Source organism: Patiria miniata, unplaced genomic scaffold, assembly GCF_015706575.1.
Source record: "Patiria miniata isolate m_02_andy unplaced genomic scaffold, ASM1570657v1 HiC_scaffold_3, whole genome shotgun sequence".
In the NCBI taxonomy this organism is placed as follows: domain Eukaryota; kingdom Metazoa; phylum Echinodermata; class Asteroidea; order Valvatida; family Asterinidae; genus Patiria; species Patiria miniata.
In genome coordinates, this window is record NW_024037069.1 from 23,571,284 (window position 1) to 23,596,218 (window position 24,935).

General features: G+C 39.1%; 1 protein-coding gene across 3 annotated transcripts in view; it reads left to right on the top strand.

Moving 5' to 3' along the window:
- Positions 1 to 24,935, top strand: part of LOC119737383 (junctophilin-1-like) — a 52,214-nt gene that overhangs the window by 18,611 nt on the left and 8,668 nt on the right. Inside the window, exons 3-6 of one of the 3 annotated variants that reach the window (XM_038211705.1) lie at positions 8,000 to 8,825; positions 19,010 to 19,128; positions 21,396 to 21,479; positions 22,926 to 22,985. In XM_038211705.1, the coding sequence (XP_038067633.1) occupies positions 8,000 to 8,825; positions 19,010 to 19,128; positions 21,396 to 21,479; positions 22,926 to 22,985 (1,089 nt within the window). The remainder of the gene's footprint in view (positions 1 to 7,999; positions 8,826 to 19,009; positions 19,129 to 21,395; positions 21,480 to 22,925; positions 22,986 to 24,935) is intronic. The other 2 variants (XM_038211706.1, XM_038211707.1) reach the window with 2 other exon arrangements.

A 24,935-nucleotide genomic window follows, 5' to 3' on the forward strand; every position in this document is an offset into this window, starting at 1 on the left:
CGGACATTGAAACGTTCTGGGGGAAAATGGGAAATATTTAATAAACTTGGTTTTACCTTTCATGTACATGAATTAAAAAACTAAAAACGGAATACATTTAATTAAACTCATTGAATTGAAATGAAAAGTGCCAATTCATGTTCCTTTCTGCATCTTTATGAAGATTGAATAGCACATAAAACAAGCAACATAATGACACTATTGATGGATGTTTTCCGGAGTTTTTTTCTTCATCTGATCCTGTTCCAAAGTCCAAGGTACACTACTGCACATAGTAGGGCAATGTGCTCATGTACCTTGTACATGTACATACATTGAACATCATACCTGTACTAGTGCAACATCTTACAAAATTGCTGCATCATGAATGAGAGTACCGCTACATACAGTAGGCCAGGATAGACCATGGAGGAAGGAATAGACTAAAGTGATCACCAATGTAGGAAGAGGGGCAGTGTTGCGCAGTGGTTCGAGTTGGTGACTCATGATCAGAGGGTCAGGGGTTCAAATCCAGCTGCTGGCCGTATGTGTCCTTGGGCAAGCCACTTTAACCCCACTTGCCTCTCTGCGCCCAGGAGTTATGGGTACCAACATCAGCCTTTTGGCTGTATGGCAGACATAGGAGGTTGCTCGTTGAGGGGGAAAACTCTTTCATATTCACTCAAGTTTACCCACTTAATAATGCCCTCCTATCGTTTCTGCCACCTCTGAAAAAACGCTGATTAGCTGGAGGGTAGCTTGCAATGGACTGGCATCTCATCCAGGGGGTCATAGAGTTGCAGACCAGTAAATAGACTTCCATAGACCTCCATGATAATTACACGCACTTAAATAAAATGCAACTCTCCAAGGTCTTTGAGACACACATCAAATTAAAGCTGATTTCATCATCTTTCTCTTTCTGTTAAATTATTTGGGGAATATAGTTAGCCAATGACTTTTGGGAGAAAATTCCATCCAAAGATGATCACCCCGAAAGTGATCCTGAAGCCCATCACCATTTTGAAAAGGGATACACGCTCCACTTGGGCAAAATAGCGCAATTTTAGGGCCTAATTTCATCCCAGTTTCACAGAAATACAAGCTGGTAATCCTCTGCACAGCTTCCACCCTTCTTTTTTTACCAATCCTCAAGTTCCTGGCCCTCAAAAGGCTCTAACTTACTAATACCAGAGAATTTGAGGGCATGCAAATCGTGACTTGGCCGGCGTAGACAATTTGGGGCCTACAGTGTATGTACATGTACTGGCCTACTTCCATAGAAATATTCTCAGCGTTTTATGCCAAAAAAAAACAGAGAACAGACTTGACTTGCATCGCAGTTGGAGTTCCTTGAGTGCCCTTCCAGCATGCCTGATATGACATGCTCTGTAGTCACACCTCGTCACCTGCTGGGGAAATCTCGTTGACATTTGTGACTTACAGGGGTAATTTCTGCCACAAAGGACATGGGGAAGAGTAACGGCTAATTCGCTTGATGTTGTTTCACGTTGCCAACATTTTACAGGAAGGTTGCATTTTAAATGTCAGGGGATTGTTGATTGTCTGAACATCCTAAAATCATTTATGTTAGTCAAGTTCTATATTTAAAGGGAGTTTACAACATTTGCAAACATCAAAAAACAAATCTACCATATTATTATGAAATACCGGTACCTTACTGGACTGTTAGTGAATGATAGTCTAAAGCTTCCTGTAAAATCATGGCACCTGGTGTGATGTCATTTTCAACAAAAGTGGTATTTTTGTATCAATTTCCAACGCTGGTCGGCCGACCAGCGTTGGAAAAAACTGATTTTTTTTTCTTCAAATACTGCCCCCAATTTACCATATTTAGTTAGTCCGCATTTTGTTTGCAACCGATTACACACCTACATGTATGAACGGGTACAAGCCAGCTAGACTGGTTCCCTGACCGTACAATTCCCCATGAGAATTGTAAGTGGGTTCAGGGAACCAGACTACAGCAGTGGCGCACCCCGGATTTGGCTTTGGAGGGCGCTCACCAAAAAAAAAAAAATTTTGCCCAAATTTTTGTACTATTTTGACATTGGTGGCGCCACTTACACCCATATTATACTACTCGAAAATATGCCACATACATATCACCAAAGTCAAATTGTGGGACTAAGCCCCCCCCCCCCCCCCCCCCCCCCCATCATTTTTCAAACTTTGGCTTCATGTTCAGCTTTGGCCCTTTGCATGAAACAAATGTACGTCAGCATTTGCCAAATCTGTACCAAAAATGAAGAAGCCAGGAGCTGAAAGCCTGAGCTGCAGATAGAGTCTAGTTTTGACAAATGGCCAATGATAAGCCAGCTCTGCAGCAAGTCATTTGTGTGCGTCCAATTTCACTGATTCACAGCTCAGTGCAGTTGATGATGTCTCTATCATCCAGCTTGATAAATAATGGAGAAAACATCAAATACACGTATGTTTTCATCAATTTTGCACCTGAAATACATGTAGTTTGTTTAATAAGACTTTTCACAAAGTTATTATTTTTGGTTAAATATTTTTTAGTTGGGAAAATGTACAGGCCACCTGTACGAACATGTACAAGATGAATGCAACATTGGAATTAAAGATATTCCAAGTTCAGAAATCCAAGCAGAATATTGGATCACAAAGCCAGTACAATTGATATTTAATTTTGTCAATTTATTTTTCCTGAAAGAAATTCAATAGTTAAACTTGCAAATATATGTAAAATTCTAAAGACCAGTATTACTAAACACGACATATGGCCAGAATTTTAACAATTTACAAAAACACATGTATATGTATGGGCCTGTTAAAATGAGGATTTTTGATGCCATTCATACTGTACATGCTACAATTCCATAGGGATATACACATAAAAACTGGAGCATAAACGTGATTTACATGTAGTTTGCATAAATTGTAATATTTCTGCAGCATTAATGCTACGTTATAGCATGCCATACACGTATGTTCATGTACAGTACATGTACATGTATGAAGAAATAACAAATTCTAGATTTTATTGTTGGACGCAATGGACGCAAATTTTGTGACACTGTATCAGGTGTTGATGAAAAGCCTTTGAAAAGTTGGACTGGAGCATGCTTCGGCATTTCACACAAGGTGCTAATGTGCTGTACAAGAGTCATTATTACCCCTGCTCATTAGGCCAGTGAAACATTCCAAAGACCATTCCAAATTTTCAGTGCCCTGGGGAGTATACAGCTTGATGCTGCCATTTAACCGCAAAGCAGCTAGAATCAACCACGGTATACCATCTCTGCCCTCACAGGTACCCAATTTACTCCCGGTTGGGGAGAAGCAATGAGTGACAAAGTGCCTTGCCCAAAGGGCACACGCAACATAGCCCCAGGCTGGACTTGAACCCACAACCTGCAGAATTACACACAGATCACAAATTCAATATGCTCCAGACCTTGAGGCCACGGCACTCCACATAATGTGTTTTATTTTAATACTATACATGTAGTGGGTCATTCTATAAATTTGGGGTCCACTTTTTCCTGTCCCTGATGTTACGGAATATATGATTTGTAAAAAAAATGTATGCACTCCTTTAAAATTTAAAAGCAGTCGTCCTCCAAAAGTGATTACAAGTGAATAGCAAACTTTCTACACGTTTAATGGCATTCTTAATGATATTAAATGGCAAATTACACAGTTCTGAGGTAAAAAGGGACAGGAAAAATGTCACACTTTGGATGAAAAATTTATAATGACCCATGTTTACAAAAAATACTCAAGTTTTGGTTATTTTTATATTAATTATCAAGAAGTAGACTGGTGAGGTTTGCTTTTGGGATGGCTAAAAAAGAGAGAAATGATTGGTAAGAATTAGATTTTCAAACAGTTTATGAACAATTCTCACCAAAGTTATAAAACATATTTATAAGCAGGCATTCAATCACAATTTGTTTTTCTTTTCAATTTTTCTTTGGGAGGGGGGGGGGGGAATTGGTTGAGCTGGGGGCTTTAAGTTTTAGGAGCAGCAGCAGTAATCCCATACCCTTATCCACTGAATTGGTGATTATTGAAATTCCAAAGATACTCATCAGTACATTTAAAATTGAAACAAATCTATTAAACATGTGCTACATACATACATGTACACAGATTAATCGCAATACAAGAGATTAGGCGATAAGCATGCACTTAACCTACAATGTCGAAGTACCTCCACGACATTAGGTTATCATGATATTGAGATTAAGTACAAGGGTTCAATTTATACTCCGTGCATCGTATTGTTGAAAAGAACTTGGTTTTTAAAAAAAATGGTTGGGAATCAAACAATTCAAGGCACGCTTAAAAGACATAGACACCGGACAGCATTTGAAAAGAACGGGTGTTTTTGCAGATTGAATACAATAAATCTGAAGCAGGTTTTTAAAAAACTAACCTGACAAAATATCAGCTCAGTAGATATACTTTTTATAGAAACTGTGAAAATATGTCTTCATTTTTCTCGATGCAAAGCATAGTTTTCCATTGACAGCGTGATGCTTTAGTCCTAACCATCGCGAGGAGATGATGACATTTCTCTTTTCTCAAAAATGATGGCATGCTAGGTGCAAAGATTTCACAGCATGCTTGATACTATTATTTGCTAAAAATCAAATACATGTAGAATATTGCATTATATTTTGGGAGTTTAAGTTTTGAATGTTTGAAAATGGTGTCCATTATCTTTCATGTCTTTAGGCCAAACAGAAAAAGGCTCCGGTTTCTGGTCTGCGCGCACATTTGCAGACGGTGTTGTCTGTCATTTTGTAATTGTGCGTCTGGAAGCCAGACTGAGGGAGTGATAGTCGTGTATCTGGAACCTGTAAGCGCTTTTTAATTAGCGCAATATGTAAGGGAGCAAACTTATGACCAGCCCGGCAGCACATGCACAATGTCGATGTCGCTGTATGGTCTGACGTTACCGTTTCCTCTGATTTTTATCTTGACTATCAAAATTTCCCAAAGAAGGTTTGTGTCGGTCAAGATCGTAAGTGGCAGCATTCTCAAGCCTTATGGCCTTACTGAGGTCACCTCAAGCTCCACTCTGAAGGATATTTTTGAGAGTTTTAAGGGGATCGAAGCATGATCTGCAACATCAGCCGACATTTGAAGAAAAAAAAAAAATTAGGAGAAAAAAAAAGCTGCGTCGCCGCACCACTTTTGGGACAAGCTCCATACCAAAAACCAAAGACTTTTTTTTGCCTTAACCCAAAACCCAAGGTTTTTTTTCCTTAAGTATGTTGTTCACCAACTTGTACATAGTATATTCTAATTTATATTTCGAACTTGCCTGGTAAGCTACATTAAACCCCTATCCAATCCCCATCCAGTCAAACTCCAATACCAGGGTTTGTTGGAATCTGTTAGGATGAGAACTGCACTAGTAATCTGATTATGCTTTACATTAATGATGTGCAAACTCGACCCGAAATCGACCCGACCCGACCCGAAACTGACTTCGGGTTGGGTCGGTTTGTCCATCTTTTCAGTCAGGTCGGGTCGGTTTTGGTTTTGCATTTACATTTTCGGGTCGGGTCGGGTCGGTTTAGCCATCTTTTGCCAAAAAAAAGAAATAAACCGAAAAAAACCCGAAACAGTTGAGATATTTAGGTGATGCGATATTGTTGACAGTCACTGTGACCGCAGCCCATTGTGGTGTGGCCAACGTGTGTACTATCAAGTTCCCACGGTATTAATTTCTTTAGTCGGATCGGCTGAAATAGATAGATTGTAAGTTTTCATGATACCGCGTGGTGATACCATCATTGTTCAATAAGCGGAGTTATACCGGTACTCTCGATCAACCCACTGAGTATGAGAGAGAGAGACTATGGTTTTGCAAAAGAATTCATATGCCACGTGGATAAGGGCAGACACAAAAAGGGATCACTTTGTCCCAGCCAGACATTCAGGGTTTTTTTCGGGTCGGGTCGGTTCGGGTCAGCTTTACCTTATTTTTTGTAGGGTCGGGTCGGGTTGGTCGGATTCGGTTCGGATTCGGTTTGGATTCGGTTTATATCTCTAATGTTTCGGGTCGGGTTAGCCTGGTCAACCCGACACGATGCACAACATTAATTTACATCTATACCACCATAATCAGAGTCCAACAGTTTGGGTGTAAACAGAGAGGTGTTGGAATTGCAAGAGTGAGGAAGTTCCTAGTACCGGTAAATCAGTGGGGGGGGGGGAGTTGTGGTTTTAACAGCACACAAGTTAATGATGAACATATGACCAATGATGGGCTAAAGAGTTGTCATCAGGCATGTGTCAGGTGAATCATGTGGAATTGTACTTTGGTAGGCAATGATACGGTACCTGTACTGACATCAGTAACATTTGTAGAAAGACCAAATTTAGGATAAACCACAGAATGATGAGAATGTACTAATAGCAACGTGCAGTTCAGCCAAGCAAATGTAAGGCATTCTGGCAAAATGAAACAGAACTAGACAGAGGTCAAAATGAGGGTTTCCGGGTATTTGGATTGAGAAGAATATGCTCCTTACGTTACTGTTTGTTGCAGTTCAATCAGACACTCCGGTGACACGTTATGGTTGTTTGAAAGTTTGCATTTATCGACATATGTCCAATAGGCAAAATACTGTTTCAAGTTGTGTATTCATGGAGGTGAAAGATTGCAATTGTTTTTCATATAAAACACAGGTATTCCACGATTTTTTATTAAAAACATGCATAGTAGACACATCAAAAATAACAAATATCCATGAATCTGAAAATTAAAAACAAATCACCCCATTCATTTTTTTTTTATTGGCCTGTGCCTAGTTCTGTCTCATTTTGCTGCAACGTCTCACAAATAACATTGCAAAATTAATCCATTCATTACTGGACCTAAGTGTGGGCTATCAGTCTCCTTCCTCTATGGTGACAGTGGCACATAAACAGTTTTATCAAAATGTGTATTTGTTTTTAATCTCAATTACATGTATCCTGCACAGCAACGTACGGTACGTGTACATACATTTTTGTACATGCACATAAGTACATGTCCAGTTTACGTGTTTCAACAAAAATGCGTCTCTAACTTTGCCAGATTTTTTCCTTGCGCCATTCCCTCTCCAAATTCACTCTCTTTACTGCGTAATCTTCCTGGTATTATGAGGATATATTTCTGAGAGTAAGAGAAGAACATTAAAACCACTCCGACGCAAATCTTGAATTGTAGCTCATCATCCCAGCCCATCCCCCACAGGGCCACTTTTGACATTTTCCCATTCAAAGGTCTCAAACTCCTTGGAGGAATTGCGGAGCAATTTTCGTCGCTCTGCGTGCATTTTTTCCCGCGCAGTCACCAGATCAACGAGATCAAGGAATCTGGGTTTGAGAACTCGTAATTGTGTCACGGGGATTTTGGTTTGCAAATTGGAAAGAAATACCAAAAAGTCAAATAAAATTGCCCCACTGTTGCAATGGAATTACCCAGTGCTTTTAACGTGGATGTTTGCCAGTCAGAGATCTATGTTACATGTATCCCTGGCCAATTTAGTGTCTTTATTTGCATCATGTAAAAGTTCAGTTAAATACGTATACATGTACATGTACATGACATGTACATATGTACATACTGCTATAATTTGTCTTTGAAAAACAGTGGTTGTTTTTTAAACATCCTGTGCTGTGAAATCCTAGTCTCTAACTTAATATGGATAAAAAGATTACCAATTGAACTTGTGAAATTTTTTGTGGCTTTTATTTTTATACCTGCAGTACCAAAAAAGTCCTTATTTTACAAAGAGATGGTTCAAAGCTTGACTCAAAAAAACAAAAAAATGGAAAGAATAAACTCTCAAAATAGTTGCCAAAATAAATGTACTGAACATTCTCAAATTCAATTAAGTCCGTGATTTTCCAAATGAAAGTTTTAATTCATGGTATTACACATACATATTCATTGTACGTCCTCATACATGTAGCTCATTTTTTAAAGATGTTTGCTAAAGAAAAATGTTTTGTGTTGTTTTCTTGTCAGGTATCTATCAGGGTCAGTGGGTCGGTGGAATGCGTCACGGCTGTGGGATCCGCAACAGTGTGCCTTATGGAATGGCGTCCATCGTACGCCCGTCACTCCGTACATCCCTTACATCCCTGCGTAGCGAACACGAGAATGGATCCATCGCGTCCGTCCCGGATAACTTCGGTCAGCGAGGAGGCTTCGTCCTGGATGTCTCGGACGATGGCACGACGGACACAGAGAGCAGAAGTGGGACGATGAAACGTGGGGATGCCACCCGTGTGAGCAAAGCCCTTATTGGGCTCAGAACCAAACGGGGGAAACGGGACAAAAACGGGTCAGGGGGTCACAGGGAAAGCTCCGACAGTACCGGAGGTAGTGTAGCCTCCTTCCGGCCGAAGCTGAACCACCAAGACTCCTTGAAGAGCACTGAAAGCGAGAGTCGTATGAGTTCAAGCTCCTTGCAATCCTCGGTCATGGACAGTGACTTCAGTCACCCGAGTCACTTGATGGACGATGAGGCGACCGGGGACATCACCGAAGTTTTCCTCGGAGAATGGAAACAGGATAAGCGATCCGGTGTCGGAATCAGCCAACGTTCGGACAGCTTCCAGTACGCCGGGGAGTGGCATCAGAACAAACGCCATGGCTACGGATGTCTGACCTACCCGGATGGGCACAAAGAGGAAGGCAAGTGGAAGAACAATATACTCGTGGCCTCGGGAAAGAAGAAACTGTTTGTGATTGGATCCAAACGGATCAGCGATCGAGTGGAACGAGCTGTGGAAGCCGCTAATCAAGCTGCCAATATCGCCAGACAGAAGGCAGATCTTGCTATATCTAGGTAAGAGCCAATCACTTCAAATTAATTGATCAACTCAAATCTTGTTTCACCCAAATTTCTTTTGTATGTTTGCAAAGTTTAGTTTTTTATGCACAAACAACGTTCTTGGCCAAAGATTTGTTTCCCTTGTAGGAATCTAAGCAACCAAATGTAATCATGCTCCAAAATTGGATTCAGATTTTGTTTCCAACAGATACGCAGCTGGTCCTGATCACTAGCAAGCGCGGTCAACCCCCTGTGGCGGTAGAGGGCAATATTCAACAAGATACTTCAAATCCACTCTTGGAAACTTTGGCACTTGGGACTCACCAAATTCTGAGAATGTACCTCACTCATGCACATTAGCTTGAATACTAAACTCATGACTTATGCTCTGAATTTTCCAGGTCTGAGTACCAAAGTTGCCGAGACAGGATTAGTTTCATCTTGTTGATAGTGCCCCCACGGTGAACCGGAGACTTGACGTCATAACACACGTGTTATTATTATTGTTATTATTTATTTCTGGTAATGAAACCAAGGATTCCTCAAAAGGGCCCCAGGCACTGTAGCTCGCAAGCCTGAAGAAACCTGTAGAGAGGAGACAATGAGAAGAAAGTACAGTTTTAGAGGTGGGAGGAAAACCCCAGAAGATATAATCTGGGGGAGACCCACGGAATCAGGTGGGGACTGAAAATCTCATCCACATGTGGACCAGGGCAGGAATCGAACCCGGGCCCTAGAGGTGGAAGGCGAGGAAAGTAACCCCTGCACCAACCTGACTCCCGTCAGGCATACACACAAGCGCGTTCACACCGTCGATCGTGGACACGTGTCCTATTGTCCCTTTCTTGTTTGTACTTAAACTTTTTAGGAAGACTCCCACAGGTTTTGTACACGACCCCAATCGCGGATGTATGCTGGGAATCGTGGACGATATTGTTCTCTTTTGTTCTCTGGTATTTTTCATCCATGGTTTGAATAGATGAACACGCCCAGGTGTACATGTAGCCCAGGTTGGACTCCTCTGTTGTGTACGCGCGACGGAGTCCAGGGTATGAATGTCTTCTGCCATAGCAGAAAAAAATATGACACATTTTTTCATATTTTTACCTGATGGAGGAAGTTTATATTCCTTGTGTCCAGAATTATTCATACGCTGGGTTTAGAAAAGGTTATCCGTGGGCGACGTGTTTACCGAAAACAACCGCAGATCCACGCTTTCGTTGAAAACATCCTTAGTACGAACATGTCGTGTGAAGACTTACGCGCATGCATGCGTGCATGTGCATGCACACAGCGCAACATGGCATAGTAACTGTGTTGCATGCGCAAAGGCGTGCGATAGTCTTCACACGGGGAGTTCGTACTAAGAATGTTTTCGACAGAAGTTTAGATAGATCTGCGGTTTATTTTCGGTAAACACGTCGCCCATGAACATATTTACCTTTTGCATAAACAAAATTTCAGCTTCCTCCATCAGGTAAATACATGTATATGAAAATAATGTGTTATATTTTTTGTTGCTATGGTACGGTAGTAGAATTAATATCCTGGACGTCAGTCGTAATACAATGAAGACATCGTCCAACCTGGGCTAGTATACTGGTACTATATGAGGACAGGCAACGGCCTCGTGCTTCCATTATCTTATTGGTTACTAAACGTCTTGGATGTGACGCCTCCCCTATAGTTTGATTGGCCTACTTCTCCTGCATCACACTTAACAAAGCATCCTATTGGTACGCACGAATATATTTCAAATTAGGCTGACCTCTCCGTCTTAGGTCAATCTGACAACCAACGCATGGCCGGCATCAGACTGCAGACTACCCTACGGCGAACTCGAAGACACACTTGTCAGGGATACTGGCTGCATTAGTGGACAGAATTCAAATCCAGTTTCGGACCAAGCCCACACTATCAAAATGCTGTCCATCCGCTGTCTCTCAGACAGATTCTTAATCAATCTGCTAGTCGCCGACCAACCCACAGTAACCTCACAGCCAGGCAAACTTGGGTAACAATTACGACGGGGCCGGCCTCGTACTAGCTTGTCCTGTCAGAGGCTTTCGTCCCCGGGGGAAAACATCAAGGGACCAGACTGGAAATTGGATTTTGAGTGGCAAAGGAAGATGTGGGTTTAACCGATCCAAGTTGATTAGATCCAAGATGGGATGTAGGTCCACAATATGGTTTGCCGTGGCTGGCTTTTTCATAATTTATCGCTCTCTGAAGTATTCAGATGAAGTGCTTTTAAAATTAGTTTTTTCCAATCATTATCTGCATGGAGTAAATATCGTTGTATACATTGGATAAAATCCAAACTTATTTGATTTTTTGTTCAGAGTTGACTTGGGATGGCATGCTGTACAGAACATTACAGTACCGGTACAGGTACAAGAACAATGCATTTGAAAATATATTTCATTATTTTGCATTTACGTACATATACATGTACTTATTAATTTGATTTATAAATTCAGGCTGTGCAGCCTAACCACCAATACTATGGAAATGACTTGACATTGAACTTACATCATTGACATTGAGTTAATGCAAAAGTAAGAAGATATCACTGGCGGTCAGGAGAAATATAAATGAGCAAGGAATTCAAGCATGCAAATTTGTGACAGCGCAGTGAGAATTTGTGATGCAAAGTGGCAAAACTGGAACCCATTTCAACTCTGGTGAATTCGAAAATTCAATCGTTCCCCAAATATTTCATGACATTAAATTAATGTAATATTGTTTCCATTGTTTTCGTTAATATGACTCCAAGCAAGAACCAATATCAATCCGAGGCTGTTTCAAATACGACACTGGTTTCCTGTTTAATATGGTAACAGATGTTTACATACATCCTTAATAAAGTTGTCTTTTCATTGCCCAGTCAAGCCGTGATTATCCCCATTTCATCGTCAGTTATTCTCCTTCAGTAGATAATTGATTGATCAGTGTCACAGCAAATTAATGTACCGGCCGCTGTACGATGATTGCCTCATCAAACATTGGCCAGTTGCCTTATCGCTTCATCACGTCGCGACAAAAATCGTGCATCATGTCCGTGACTCTCTCAAGGGAGAGGTTGTTACCCTCGCCCTCTCCTTCTTTTTTTTATTCTTCTAGGGACGGGGGAAATGATCCAGCTTTGTTGTTAGCGTGCCGGCAGGGTCAAAAATGCGCCGTACACACCATCGCCATGGTAACCCGGCCTTACATTCTTTGCAAAACGGAGCCCGATTTGTGTGTGTGTGCGCGCATCCGACTTGCCCGGCGTACAGAGTCTTGTGTCTAAAGTCATTGTTCCTGTAAGAATATGCCTCTAGGTTAGGTTGCCATGGCAACCAGACTGATTTGCATCTTTCCAAGTCCTCTTGTGTATGTGTGTGGATGTGTGTTTTGCAGGAGCGAACCTAAATGCCGTAGGGCTTCAGCAGTGGTGCTAGTGTCATGCCCCAAATGGAAAATGACAAACATGCTGATCTGAACCTTACGTATGTTTTATACTCCGGTATTTTCCAAGCTGTTCTGAGCGGCCATATTGGAATATCTCCCAGGGCCCGCATTTTTGTTTTCCCTTTTCCTTTGTGTCAATATGTATTTGGTCACCTTATTGGCATTTGATCCATGAAAGCACTGCCCAATCATGAGCCTGGTCTGGTCGTGTTATTCAATCCTCATGAACGGTTGGTTACCCCGCTGTTTTTTCACCTCGCATAATGATCTTGCTCTTTAAGCAACGGTCGCCAGTGAATATTTTGTTCTGTGTTCCCTCATCGACATTTGCCCAGGACCTATTTATTGTTACTTCCAGCTGATTTCTTACGAAGGAATGAACTTGCAGTTGACGTCATACAAATTATGAATTTTACAAAGTCTGTTTCCTTTTCTTTTTAATTGAGGTTTTTTAGAAATGTAAGTATTTTAAAATGACGGAACATTTTCATTCTGAAAGTAATGTTATCTCCCAAACATTTTACTGGTATATCACATTTGATGTACCTTGTTTTCTTTATATAAAAAAATATTTCTGACATTTCAAGTAAAATATCATTTGTAGCAAATCTCTCCAAGAGGTCTACTGGGCAAAAAAAATCCACACCCGAACCATGACCATACTGAATTTTTTTTTCAAGTTACAAACGAAAATAATAAGAACCAGTATAGACAGCAACTGCTTTACATACAAGTTCCTGAAGCAATTTATGCATAACGTATACATCGCACGTGTGCATACCGGTGCCTCAGGCAGACACACACAATTAGCGATTATTTTTTCATATAGAAATTGTGAGGTTTTAATTGGATTGTCGTTTACAAATTGCATTTCCAAGGTCGCCCCTTGGAGGTTTAAATAGGATTTTTGTACATGTAGAAGTGAGTGCATAATTACAGAGCATACCGGGACATTGTATACGCACTGTTCATACATTTGTGCTGTACATTTGCATTCAACACTGTAAGGTTGTAAATATAAAAGACCCTAATCCAAACTATTCACACGTGTACACAATGTACATTGTATTTAATTCAATTGATTGATAAATTTTGCCACCACACATTATTACCGGTACATGCAACTGATACTAAAGTATACTGTAAAGTATGTTCTGTAAACCGGTTTTTGAAGACGAAATAATCATGATTACCACTCTGAAAGGTAATGTTTGTACAACATTTGCAAACTTAAAAAAAACTACCAAGTTGTTATGAAATACCTTACTGGACTAAGTGAATGATAGTCTCAAGCATCCAGTGAAATCATGGCACCTGGTGTGCTGTCAATTTTTAACGATGGTCTACCGACCATCATTTGAAAAAAACTGACTTCTTTCAAATACTGCCCCAATTTACCAAATTTAGTTAGTCTGCATTTTGTTTGCAATCGGCGTGATCGGTTACACATCCCTGAACGAGTGCAAGCCAGCTAGTCTGGTTCCCTGACCTGACAATTCCCCGACGTCTATAAATTACTCTGTTTCTTCTGAAGTAGGGTCAGGGAACCATGCAGAATACAATAACAACATTTTTTTCTTGGTTTTTCCAGCATCTACCGTTTCAGCACAAATCTTTAAACAGGACAGTGTCACAATTCTTGTTATGAAATACTAACTCCCAAATCCATCCATTTTTGAAAATTACAGCAAAAGTAAATGCTGCATCTTACGGTACCTGCAAATTTAATGGCAGGCAAATCACAAAAAAATGGCAGAAAATAAAACCTCAAAAATGAGACTCAAATTGAGTCAAAGCGAAACACGGACGACCCATTTTTACTGTTGAGGTATTTTAATACAGGATTGATAAATGGGAAGACTTGGAAGATGCACATGTACCTGGTAAGGAAAATAAACCAAAACTGTACGTAAATCAAGAAAAAAATGTGAAAAGAAACAGAAATAGTGCTGATGCCTCAGGCTAAGGAAAAATAAACAATCAAAAAATGCCGCGGAACTTCAAAACAAACAATGTTGGGTCTCGGCTTGTTTTTCCCTCTACCTTTATAAGGTCAAACGTCGCAGGCACAGTGGTGCGGCTGAAGAACTAGTAGTTGTGTAGATTATATCACTGCAGTGCGTCACAATGGGAAAGAAATTAGGGTACATGTAGTCGTGTACGTCAGTAGTTTATTTTTTCCAAGTTCCGTTCAAAAATGACTTTTGCAAATATGACAGTCAATTCCAAAATGACTTTTGCAGCCTCAAGCAGTTTTTTCCTTCAGATTAACTCATGTTTTTGTAATGTTTTGTAAGTACATTTACCGTATGTACTCTTGACCTTTTTTGCACTCGGAAACATTGTGGTCATCTTGGGGGTTTTTGGTGGGGGGGGGGGGGGTCATGCAGGTTGTCTTCGTCCCCATTTTACCCCATCATTTCCCTCATAAATCAAAACCCTGCCCTCTTTCCGCAAAATTAAGCTTGCTGATTTTCGTCATGGTATCTTAGGCCAAAAAAAAAAAGTCTCCGGTTTCTGGTATACGCGCGCATCGCCGTAGCCATGCGCGTCGGCAAAATGAAAAAGTTTTTTTTTCAATACAGGATGATGTTTCAAAACCGCCAAACTCACTGGTTTGACTGGAATTCTGCTGCTGCACAATTTTAACGTGTTTTTAGAAGGAGTTATGATCGAGAATAAGATTTATGTGGCCTCTCTGGACTCCCATATATTTGCACTAAGTTTAGTCGGGCACCATTTGCAGTCATCAGCCGACATTTGAAGCCAAAAAAAAAAAAAACAGGTAAAAAAAAAAAAAGCTGCGTCGCCGCACCACTTTTGGGGCAAGCTCCATACCAGAAACCGGAGACTTTTTTTTTTGGCCTTAGCGAACTTTTTTGATGCTTCCAAACACATAAAGTGACTTTTCCTGTATCACTGCCAAAATGTTTAGGTACATGTACATGTACTGTAAGGCCAAGAAAAAAATGAGGGAAGAAAACGAAAACCATCCATTTCTACCTTTTATCCTTGACAACGCGCAGACGCCTCCATATGATCGTGCACACAAAAAATTCCCTACCTACATGTACCTACCCTATTTTCAAATGCCATGTAATCAGAAGCAGAGCTATTTTTTTGTTTGGCCTAAGTCCCAAAACATGAAAGTGTTGTTTTTGTTCTAAACTACACAATTACCAATATTAGTCTTTTAATAAGATGTCTCACTTTCTCACAGATTGCAGTTGACACGTTTTTACAGTTATTTTTGTGTGACATAGTTTCAAAAATTGCAATAAAAGAAACCAAAAAAAATAGGGGCAATGCCATGAGAAGGCGGACATGGCCGAAAAATGGAAAATTTATGAAATCTTTAAAACTGCAAGCATCACAACCTCTAATGTGGTATCAAATCAAAGGGGACGACCAGACCAATCATTGGAGCAATGCTGGCTAGGTACGGTAGTCATTTTGGCACCGTGTTTTCACATGTAAACTGCAAATGTGATTGTGAGATTGTGTTTTTAAGGCAGAGAGAAAGGTTCATTTATGAGTTTTTTGTTTGACGTTTAGTTTCTTACATGTATATGTTTTAACTTGTACCAAAGACGGGCAGACAAACTGTAACGTGAGTTACTGTAATGTGAGTTACCAAAATATATCCCTGTAGAGATTTTATGACTGATTATTTTAAAATAATTAAAATGATTCCTTTGCTACCCGCAGCTGATGGCCTGAACCCATCTGGCATCGAGGTTGGTGAAAAACAATCCCGCGCCTAGGTCCGGTCACAATGTCAAAATAATCCCAAGCGCAAACTGGTTAAGAAATCAATGTACCAAAAATAATTCTAAAAACTCCAACTTTTACACGCTAATGTTCCTATTCGAGGGGTCCGGAAGTGCGCCACCAGGGGTCAACTTTCAGGCTCTATTGCCCAGGGGCTTCATGAAAGTTTTGTGTTTTTAGAGCACTTTTAAAAGCAATGATTTCCTTGAAATTGTTTCCAATAAGTGTACATACTTTTGCACATATGTCTCTGAAGCCAGCAACAATTGTACACTGATAACCAGTCATGAAGTCATGATTCAAAAGAAAAGTGAAATTGACGTGATTTATACCTGGAAGATTAGTTGAAATATTGATGTATTTTACCGAGACACAATTTCTTCAGTGAGTTTTTTTTTTCAACCAAATGTACAATGTTTCAGTTACAATTTGCAGTCGTAATTTTCACAGCAAGCATCAAAACAATGTTTCCATCACGTCTCCACAGCCCAATAATATACAGAGGTGAATTCATTTGCGAATCATGAATTACGTTAGAAGAACACTCCAATATTGCTGTAATAAATTCAGCTGGTCAACATTGTCTGTTTACGCGTTAAAAATGGCTGTGTTTATTTGACACAAGCTGCCTGATTTGTTGACCCGGGCTCGGCAGAAAGAGTCATTACAAATATAATTACATATTTATATCTGTCTGGTTCGTCAGATGACCCCAAATACCATAGATTATCCGATAATATCGCATCGCCTCGGATGAAGACATTTGGACCCGGTGGTATGCCAGGAATGTAGCTACGTCCACGGATGTGTATTTTGGGACTATAAGCGGAGGCTGTTAGTCATGCGGATGAAACCTTCTGTGCATCTTTCCTTGAGTTAGCGGTGCACTTTAGGAGGCCGTTATGACTTAGTATTTATGGGGGAATTAGGCCATAGGGAGCAACGTTTCCTGACCTATTACCGGAGACGCCATTTTATGATGGCGGGATGCCCTGTCCTTTTCCTTCCTCCATGGTCCAAGTGGCCAGCCTTCCATCCTTTGTATGGGCCTTTGCAGTGTACCAGTTGGCAAGGGTACCAGATGAATGCCATTTTTGAACACTGTACATAAATAACTACTATTGGTCAGCATGAGTATAAACTTTATTCACGAGTCGGCCATATTGAATTGAAAGGGAGGTCAACTCTTCAATTTTGGAACTTGCAAGTAGAAATGAAAGCAATGAACTAAAAGTACATTTCAAATTAATGCCCATCTGCTCTGATGAATAATTTAAAATTGTGTGATTAAACATACCCTAATGTTTTAAGCCACATTTGCAAAAAAAAAGGAAAGTAAGGCTTGGAACGCCACTCCACACTCGCAAAATAGTCTGGCACCCTCCCATTCAACAGTTTACAATATATAAAGTAGATTCAAGGAACACGATCAAAATGGCTTCCTCATGAATAAGGTCTATTCAGGGCATTTTCAGACAGACGTGCAGAAAGGGAAATTAGACACGAAAAATTCATAAAGCAAAAGAAATGATTTTGTGCACTCAGTTTTGGAATGTTAAATGCATTTAGAATATGCACCTGCAGCATGTGCAGTAGAAAAGTTGTTTGGACAAGCACGGTAAATGGCCAGTGTTTAAATATCTGTGTCAGAAAATACATACTAGCTGGGCTGTGAAGTCTTGCAATAGAATCCATTAAATACTGCAAAACTAGGAGTAGGATTTTGGGCACAGATTTTGGTGGTTGAAGGTCAATGGCAGCAATAAGACACTGGATATCTGATGAACTCTTTTGTGCAATTGCTGATTTACATGAACTTGAGAGAGCTATCGATACATACATGTACATAATAATGTCTGTTGAATATCCAATCTAAAGCCTAGCAATCTCATTCACAGGTTTGTTCAGTTACGGTACAATCATGTTTAGCAGTTGGAAACAAAACTGAAATTTCACAACATGATAGCAAAATATATTTAATTACTGCAATAAAGATATTCACAATCACTGATTTAAAAAATAATGGCAAAGTGAAATTTCTCATATAAATCTCTGAAGCCATATCTGACACAAGGCCGTGGTTTAGAAAACCCCTCATGCATTTCCATGTATGGATTCATTCTTATGACATGCTACATGTTGAGGGCGGTATTCAACAATAGCAGTCTATAGTCCATTTTCCAAACCCTGGCTCTGTCTCCAGCTTCAGCTCCATTGCCAAACTGTATGCCTAAAGCCAAAGAAGAAGACAAGGGCCGGGGTTTGGAAAATGGCCATATATATACATGTATATTACCTTGATCATAGCAATGCTGAAGGTAGCAATCAGTGGAAAGCTCTTTGTTTGGGGGGGGCAAGTTGGCAAAGAGTAAACTTTTTTTTAGTAAAAGTAAGGTAATTTAATTTGTTTTCATTAGTTAATTGAGGTTTGGAAAAGGTAGAAGTTACATACATGTACTAGGGTGCGAATTTAGCGGTAGCCCGCTAGCCAAATGCTACTCAAAACAGCGGCGGGCTAGTCAAACTATTCCTTTCATTGTAAGTAGCTCAGCTGGCATGTCAAAAATTATGGCAAAGATGAATGGACAGGAAGAAATAAATCATTAAATTCAGGAAGCAAACCTCTATCAAGTTGTGTTTAATTTTATTAACTGTTTAGGGTTAAAGTATTAGATCTGTTTATTAATTAAAAACACTGACAAGATTGCCTCAGGATACACGTTTTACATGTATGCACATTGTTGTTTATGAGACACTCTATAAAAGAAAAACATGCAGGCCAGTGAAAATGCCTGCGGGCTAGTTTAGAGTCTGTTTCAGTAGCCCGGCTGGCTAATGAAAAAAAAAATTTAAGGTCGAACCCTGATGTTATACTAGTCTGGGGGTTGTGAGATGTTTGATAAAAGGAATGATATTTGTTTGTGTTTTACTGTATCGCAATAATTAGTATACCACATTTATTTGCTGTATTACAGGGCATCTTATGCCAGAGAGAAAGCCGAGATGGCGGAGACGGCAGCTTCAGAATCTAGAGAGGAAGCGTCCAAAGCACGACAACGCTCCAAGGAGCTTACTGCCTCTTTGCCTCCTAGAGGTAAGACTGTAAACACGTCATCATTCGCGCTAACAGTTGTCTCCAATTTTCTCTTGAAAAAAAGATGAAAGTTATTGTTGCTTAGATGTTCTGCTACAGCCATTCAGACAAAAGTTTGTCCCAAACAATTTAGAAAATGAACAGTTGGCATTGTTCTACATCCATCGGCTGACTTTAATTTGGGGGAAAAAAGTTCAATGTTCAACTTGCTGATGTGTATTACCCGTACCAATAATGCTTATAGTACTGTATTATTAAGAAATAATGTAAACAGGGGTAGGTCATTTTTGGGAGGGGAGGGGAGGGTTGGGGGAAGGGGCTGTTTTGTTCCACTTCAGACCCTTGGACCGTTTCATGGAGTGTTGGTGCATTTGTTATAGTCAATCCCCCAAAAAGGACATCATGCAAAGCACAACTTTCAATTCGCATTGCTTCTACATGTATGCTGAATATGAATTTGAGGCTCTATGAGTCTCATAAAAAATTGTTGCACAATATCTGTTAGACCTTCGTGGCCTTTTTCCAAGATGATGTTTTAAAGATATTTTTGTTCCAGATATGTTTACGATCTTCCCGGTTTGAAACAGTCATGGCCATCTGCTCGAAACATTCCATAAGCATGTACAAAATCCATTGTCATAAATTTCCTTTTTCAATAGCTAAGCCATTTGCATGTGTAACGAACACACAAAGTGATGCTATTCTATGCACCTATTTTGTTTTGTTTATTTGGTATTCCTGCAATTTTTGTCATCAGGAGATCATTCTGTGATTATTTACTGAACTCAAAAGTGGCAAGTTCCAATTAATAAGTCAAACATCGCAAGAACAAAGAAAACCAGTCAGCTTATTGTTACACCCACAATTATAAGTTTGTAGGGCTGTCCCCAATATTCAAATATTCCCTCATCAATCAAATATGTGACCTGTTCTGTCAAAAGCAGACGCTTCTGGGCAGAGGTTGAAATTGAGATAGGGCCAAAAAACGCTGTGGGGGTGATTTTTATCGATTTTCTAATTTTTGCATATTTGTAATCCTGAACATGTATAAAATATATTATAAAAGTTTGAAACCCTAATTTGAACTCTACATATACTATTTTTGATGATTTTGATAAGGTATATCAGTTAAACAAATAACTGTTTTGTGACATTCGACGATTTTCTCCGTTTTCTACTTTTCGACACAATGAACTTCAAAATAACATAACTCTGCCCAGGAATGACCGGTTTCAAAAATTAAACCACCCATTAAAAGGAAAAAGAACATATGTTAACAATATGTAAAAATATCATTTTCGACCTTATGCCAAGAAAAGTCTGATTTTGACAGAACAGGTCACATATTCAAATAGCCTTTTGCTGGTTCGAATCCTCAAAAGCTAAAAAACGGCAATGCGTGCAAATTTTGACAGCTGTTACATGCAGTTGTAATTGGCATATGCTAACTTGACCGCTGAGTTTTGAATATTTGAATATTCGGTCATTATGTAGTTTCAAGTAATCAAACATTTAATTATTCGAAAAGGTACTGCCCTATAATTTTGTTGCATCTGTATTTCTTGATCTGAACACTTGCATGATTCGGAACATTTCTTTTCTTTGAATGACTACATCTTTCATGAATGATTACTCCTGCATTGTGAATAAAGCATTTTTATTAAGTATGAAACATATGCACATTATCTTTAGCAGCATCTTTCTTAGTTGCACATACGTTAACTTCATCATTGCACAACAGTAATTATTTTCTCTTTATTAAGTTACCCTTTTTTGTTTTCATTTTTATTTTCAGAGTTCCTTTCATTTTTTTTTAAATCCCACAAATCCATTACATGTGCAATATATCATTATTGAAAAAAATTGAAATATTTTCAATGAGTTCATGATTAAATTTTGAATTTTGTTCTTTCTAAAAGGGTCGATTTCATCTCCATATATCTTTAAAGGCAAGTAATATTCTCATGGAGTAGAACAAGGAGAGTTTCAAAACTGTGGCCCCGAAAAGGAAAAAAATCACCACCTTGCGGGCGGGGGCAGGAGAAAAGAGGGAGGAGAAGGCCCAAAAGAATGAACAATCCTACCGAATCTGATTGTTTGAAAATGTTCATTATTTTTTTTTGCTCGTTAATGTTTTTGTTCATTTGCAGCAAGCTTTGAATGCATGTGTATGTGTACGTATATTTTTTTTGTTTTTATGTTCTTATTGCATTTTTCCGCTTTTTTTTCCTTCTTTTTTTCGACAAAACGTCGCTATCCTAATGTAGGTAATGTGTCACGGCTTGCTGGCTATGGGTGCAGGACTGCCAACGTTCGTTTTGCCAACTCCCTGTCGCCTGAGGGTATATATGGTGGGCCTACTCCTCCTTCTCTTTCCTGCTGATGCCCCGCCCCCTTTTGTTGTGTTCTCTTGCACTTCTTATCTCCCCTTAAAGTCCCCATGCCACGCCCCTTGTTATTTCCTGTTTTGGTTTTATCCCGATTCCAACAACATCTATGGCATTCTTAATCTATCCCAATTTTCTGACTACTCTCTGAGAAGTTTTCCATGGAAATTGGACCTTTTTTTCATATACAGCAGTTATATGTATTGATCCACCATGTTGATTAAAGGCACATATGAACATTTGCAATTACTTGAAAACATGCCTACCGATTTAATAAGCTCGAAGTGAAGATAAGACTCGTACCAAATACCCTGTGAAATTTGTCCGCCTGAAATGGTATCATTCAGAAGAAAAAAAACAACCATTGAAGGTGGTTTAAAAAATGTGCCTGTGGGCACAGTTTTTTAAGTGCATTAATAACGGAAGACATCAAACGTTTGTATTATAGTTTCTCTGTTTTCTCAAAATGAATAGTATCCACCGAGCTGAAACTTCAGCAAGTTAGTTGTTATGCACCCTTCTTAAGATTTTAAGCAATTTCGTTATTGCTTCAAACGAAAAACATGCACAAAAAGAAATGATCCTATGTGCCTTCAAAGGTGTTTATGTGACTTTAGTTAACAATGGGAGAGAGCAATACAAGATATTTTTAAAATGATTTCAACGGTGTCGGTTCTAGAATAGATTGTTTGGCTCTGCTGATCAGGTTCCAACAGATCTGTCCTATTAAAATGCAATTTCAGCACAAAACCAGACCAATGACCAAATTTTCCAAAACCAGAAGCAGGTTTTGGAAAATGTTTTAGTAAATTCAGAATATTGTCATTCTGAATCAAAATAAAATAAAAACTTGGAATTGGTTTACTGACTTTTCCATCCTTGTTGTACCACTTTCCCCCACCACGATTTTCCTTCTTTTCTGGAAAATGATCCCCCAAAAAACTTGTTTCATTTTCTCTCCTTCCAAGTGAGTGATATTTAAGTGTGGTATCCATGACTGCAATTTCAGATCTAAGATAATATTAAAGACTAAAAACAAAGCGTGTCGTATCAAATCATTTTAACATCAGACCCAGAGAAAACGGTTTTGATATGAAAGACTGATTAAAGTCATTTTCCTTTCCTCATCAGCTGTGGATTTTTCAGGTTATGTAGTGGAAAGTAAATGCATAATTCAATTTTCTTCTCCAGATCTGAGGTTTTGGTCATGGTTTCCATAAGTGACCATATTTGGTCATGATGTTCATTTATGTCCATATTTGCACAGGGGTTAATCAACCTGCATGGGTTCCTGTTGACTGGTTTAACTTTATAGATAGAGGGCGCTGTTTCAGTGACATAGAGTACAGAAAAAAACCTTTCATGTATACAAATAACTCTAAGGTTTAACCTTCCGATTTTAAAATGCAGGTTGTACATGTACATGTAAAACTGTGCCACAATATCCTTACAGTTTGGTAAATGAAGCAGGTGAATTTTTGTATTCTTAATCCTCAACTTTTATTGAATAGTGTCTCGTTGGATTGGGAATACCATCTGTTAGAATTACATGTAGGCTTGAGGCTATGCGTAGGTGTGTATCTGGCTACTGCAGAAACATGTAATTGGGGGCTTTTAGTCAAGTGCCTTAGATCAGATTTTTGACAAGACCCAGAGGGTCCAAAGCACCAAACTTTGCAAATATATTCTTAAAGCCCTGGAGAAGATATTTAGAAGGGTTGACACCTGAAATTCTTTTGGGAAGGGTTACTTTTTTCATAAATCGTAAATAGCTGTAGTGTAATATTCCCGTATTTTAGTATGTTTGTTATTTTTTTGAAAAGTCTATTTTGGGGGTTCTACTTACATATCCTTACTTAAATAACATTTTCAGAAGCATTTAAGTGACTGGATAATTATGGGGACATTTGAAAGATCCAAAATGGCTACCATTATACCCTAAAGTTGCCCGCATTTACCTTGTCTCCAGATATCATCACGTAGTCTTGCCATTGCAAACCTCAAAATTGATGAGCTTCAAATTTACAAAGTTGCTTACTGGCTCAGCTACCCCATATCTATATCATGCCAGAATGACAACATCATGATATTTAGCCCAGAAAACAAAATAGGGGAACAAAGGAGGTGTCAGTAAATTGGGCTAAAAATTAGGGGAAGGGTTGCATAACGTGGGAGACTTGAACAAGTTCAAGAAAATCCCCAAATTTACCTGTAAGAAAAATGTTGTCGTAGATGTATTATAAACAACCACAATCTCTTATTTTGGGGATTTCTAAGTATCTTCTCTGGGGCTATAAGAATCTATCTGCCAAGTTTGGTGCTTTGGACCAGTCGGTCGGGATTGCGACTATGAGCCACCTGACTATTTTAATGTATTTACCAATCGAGGTCAATTTAATATGTGGGGGAAAAAATCCCTCACTGCAGGAGGCAAATGCACAAGTAGCTTTCCATTGGAATTCATTTTACACTTTCATTCTTCTAGCAAGTTACATGCAGTATTTCTCCACTTTTTCATTCTTTTTATTTTATTTTGACACACAGTATTTGTTTTCACCAAGGGCCCACTTTTTGTTAGTTTAAACATTTAGAATATTCAAACCCAGAAATTACTGGAACTGAACTGCCCGTAGCGGCACTTCGGTGTAGAAAGATTCAAATTGAGTCAAAAAATGTAGGAATATACGTAGTCTAGAAAGTACTGTTTAAGAACCACTGTAACATACAGTGTACATCAACATTTTGTTACTAATTAAACTCACTGCTATTCACATGCATGGGTCATTCTATAAATTTGGGGTCCGCTTTTTTTCCTGTCCCAGCTACATCTGACATCTATGATTGTGTAAATCTGAAGTTCTTCTGCGGTCATCCAAGAATGATTATGAATAGCAAACAACCTACCCAACAGACCTAAAATTGTTTGAAGTCATTCTTAATGACACTTTGAATGGCAAATTACAAAGTTCCAAAGTAACAGGGACAGGAAAAATATCACTCTTTGGAACCTAACTTTATCGAATGACCCACATGTATTTCACCTGAAAAATGTTTTGCGTTGCTAATAAAACACTTGTGTGCAGTCAAACCTTTCAATAATTGGATCTGATTCAATAATTTGGATAAATGTAGCACCAGTGAATAAAAACTTAACCCATGTTCAAGCACTTTCAAAGATCTTTTTAGTGAACAATTTATGTAGCATTATTTACATGTATGATATTGTAAATTAAACTGAAGTGCAGAGTGTATCACACAATTTTTTGCATTCTGTAAGGATTTGTCTGTTTCATAACAACTGACAATATTTTTTTCGACATTTAAAAAAAAAAAAAATACCACTTTTGAGAAAGGTTTTACTGCAAACAAATCCCTTTTACTAACATCGTTCTTTTGAAGCCAGGAGGTTTTTACATCCTA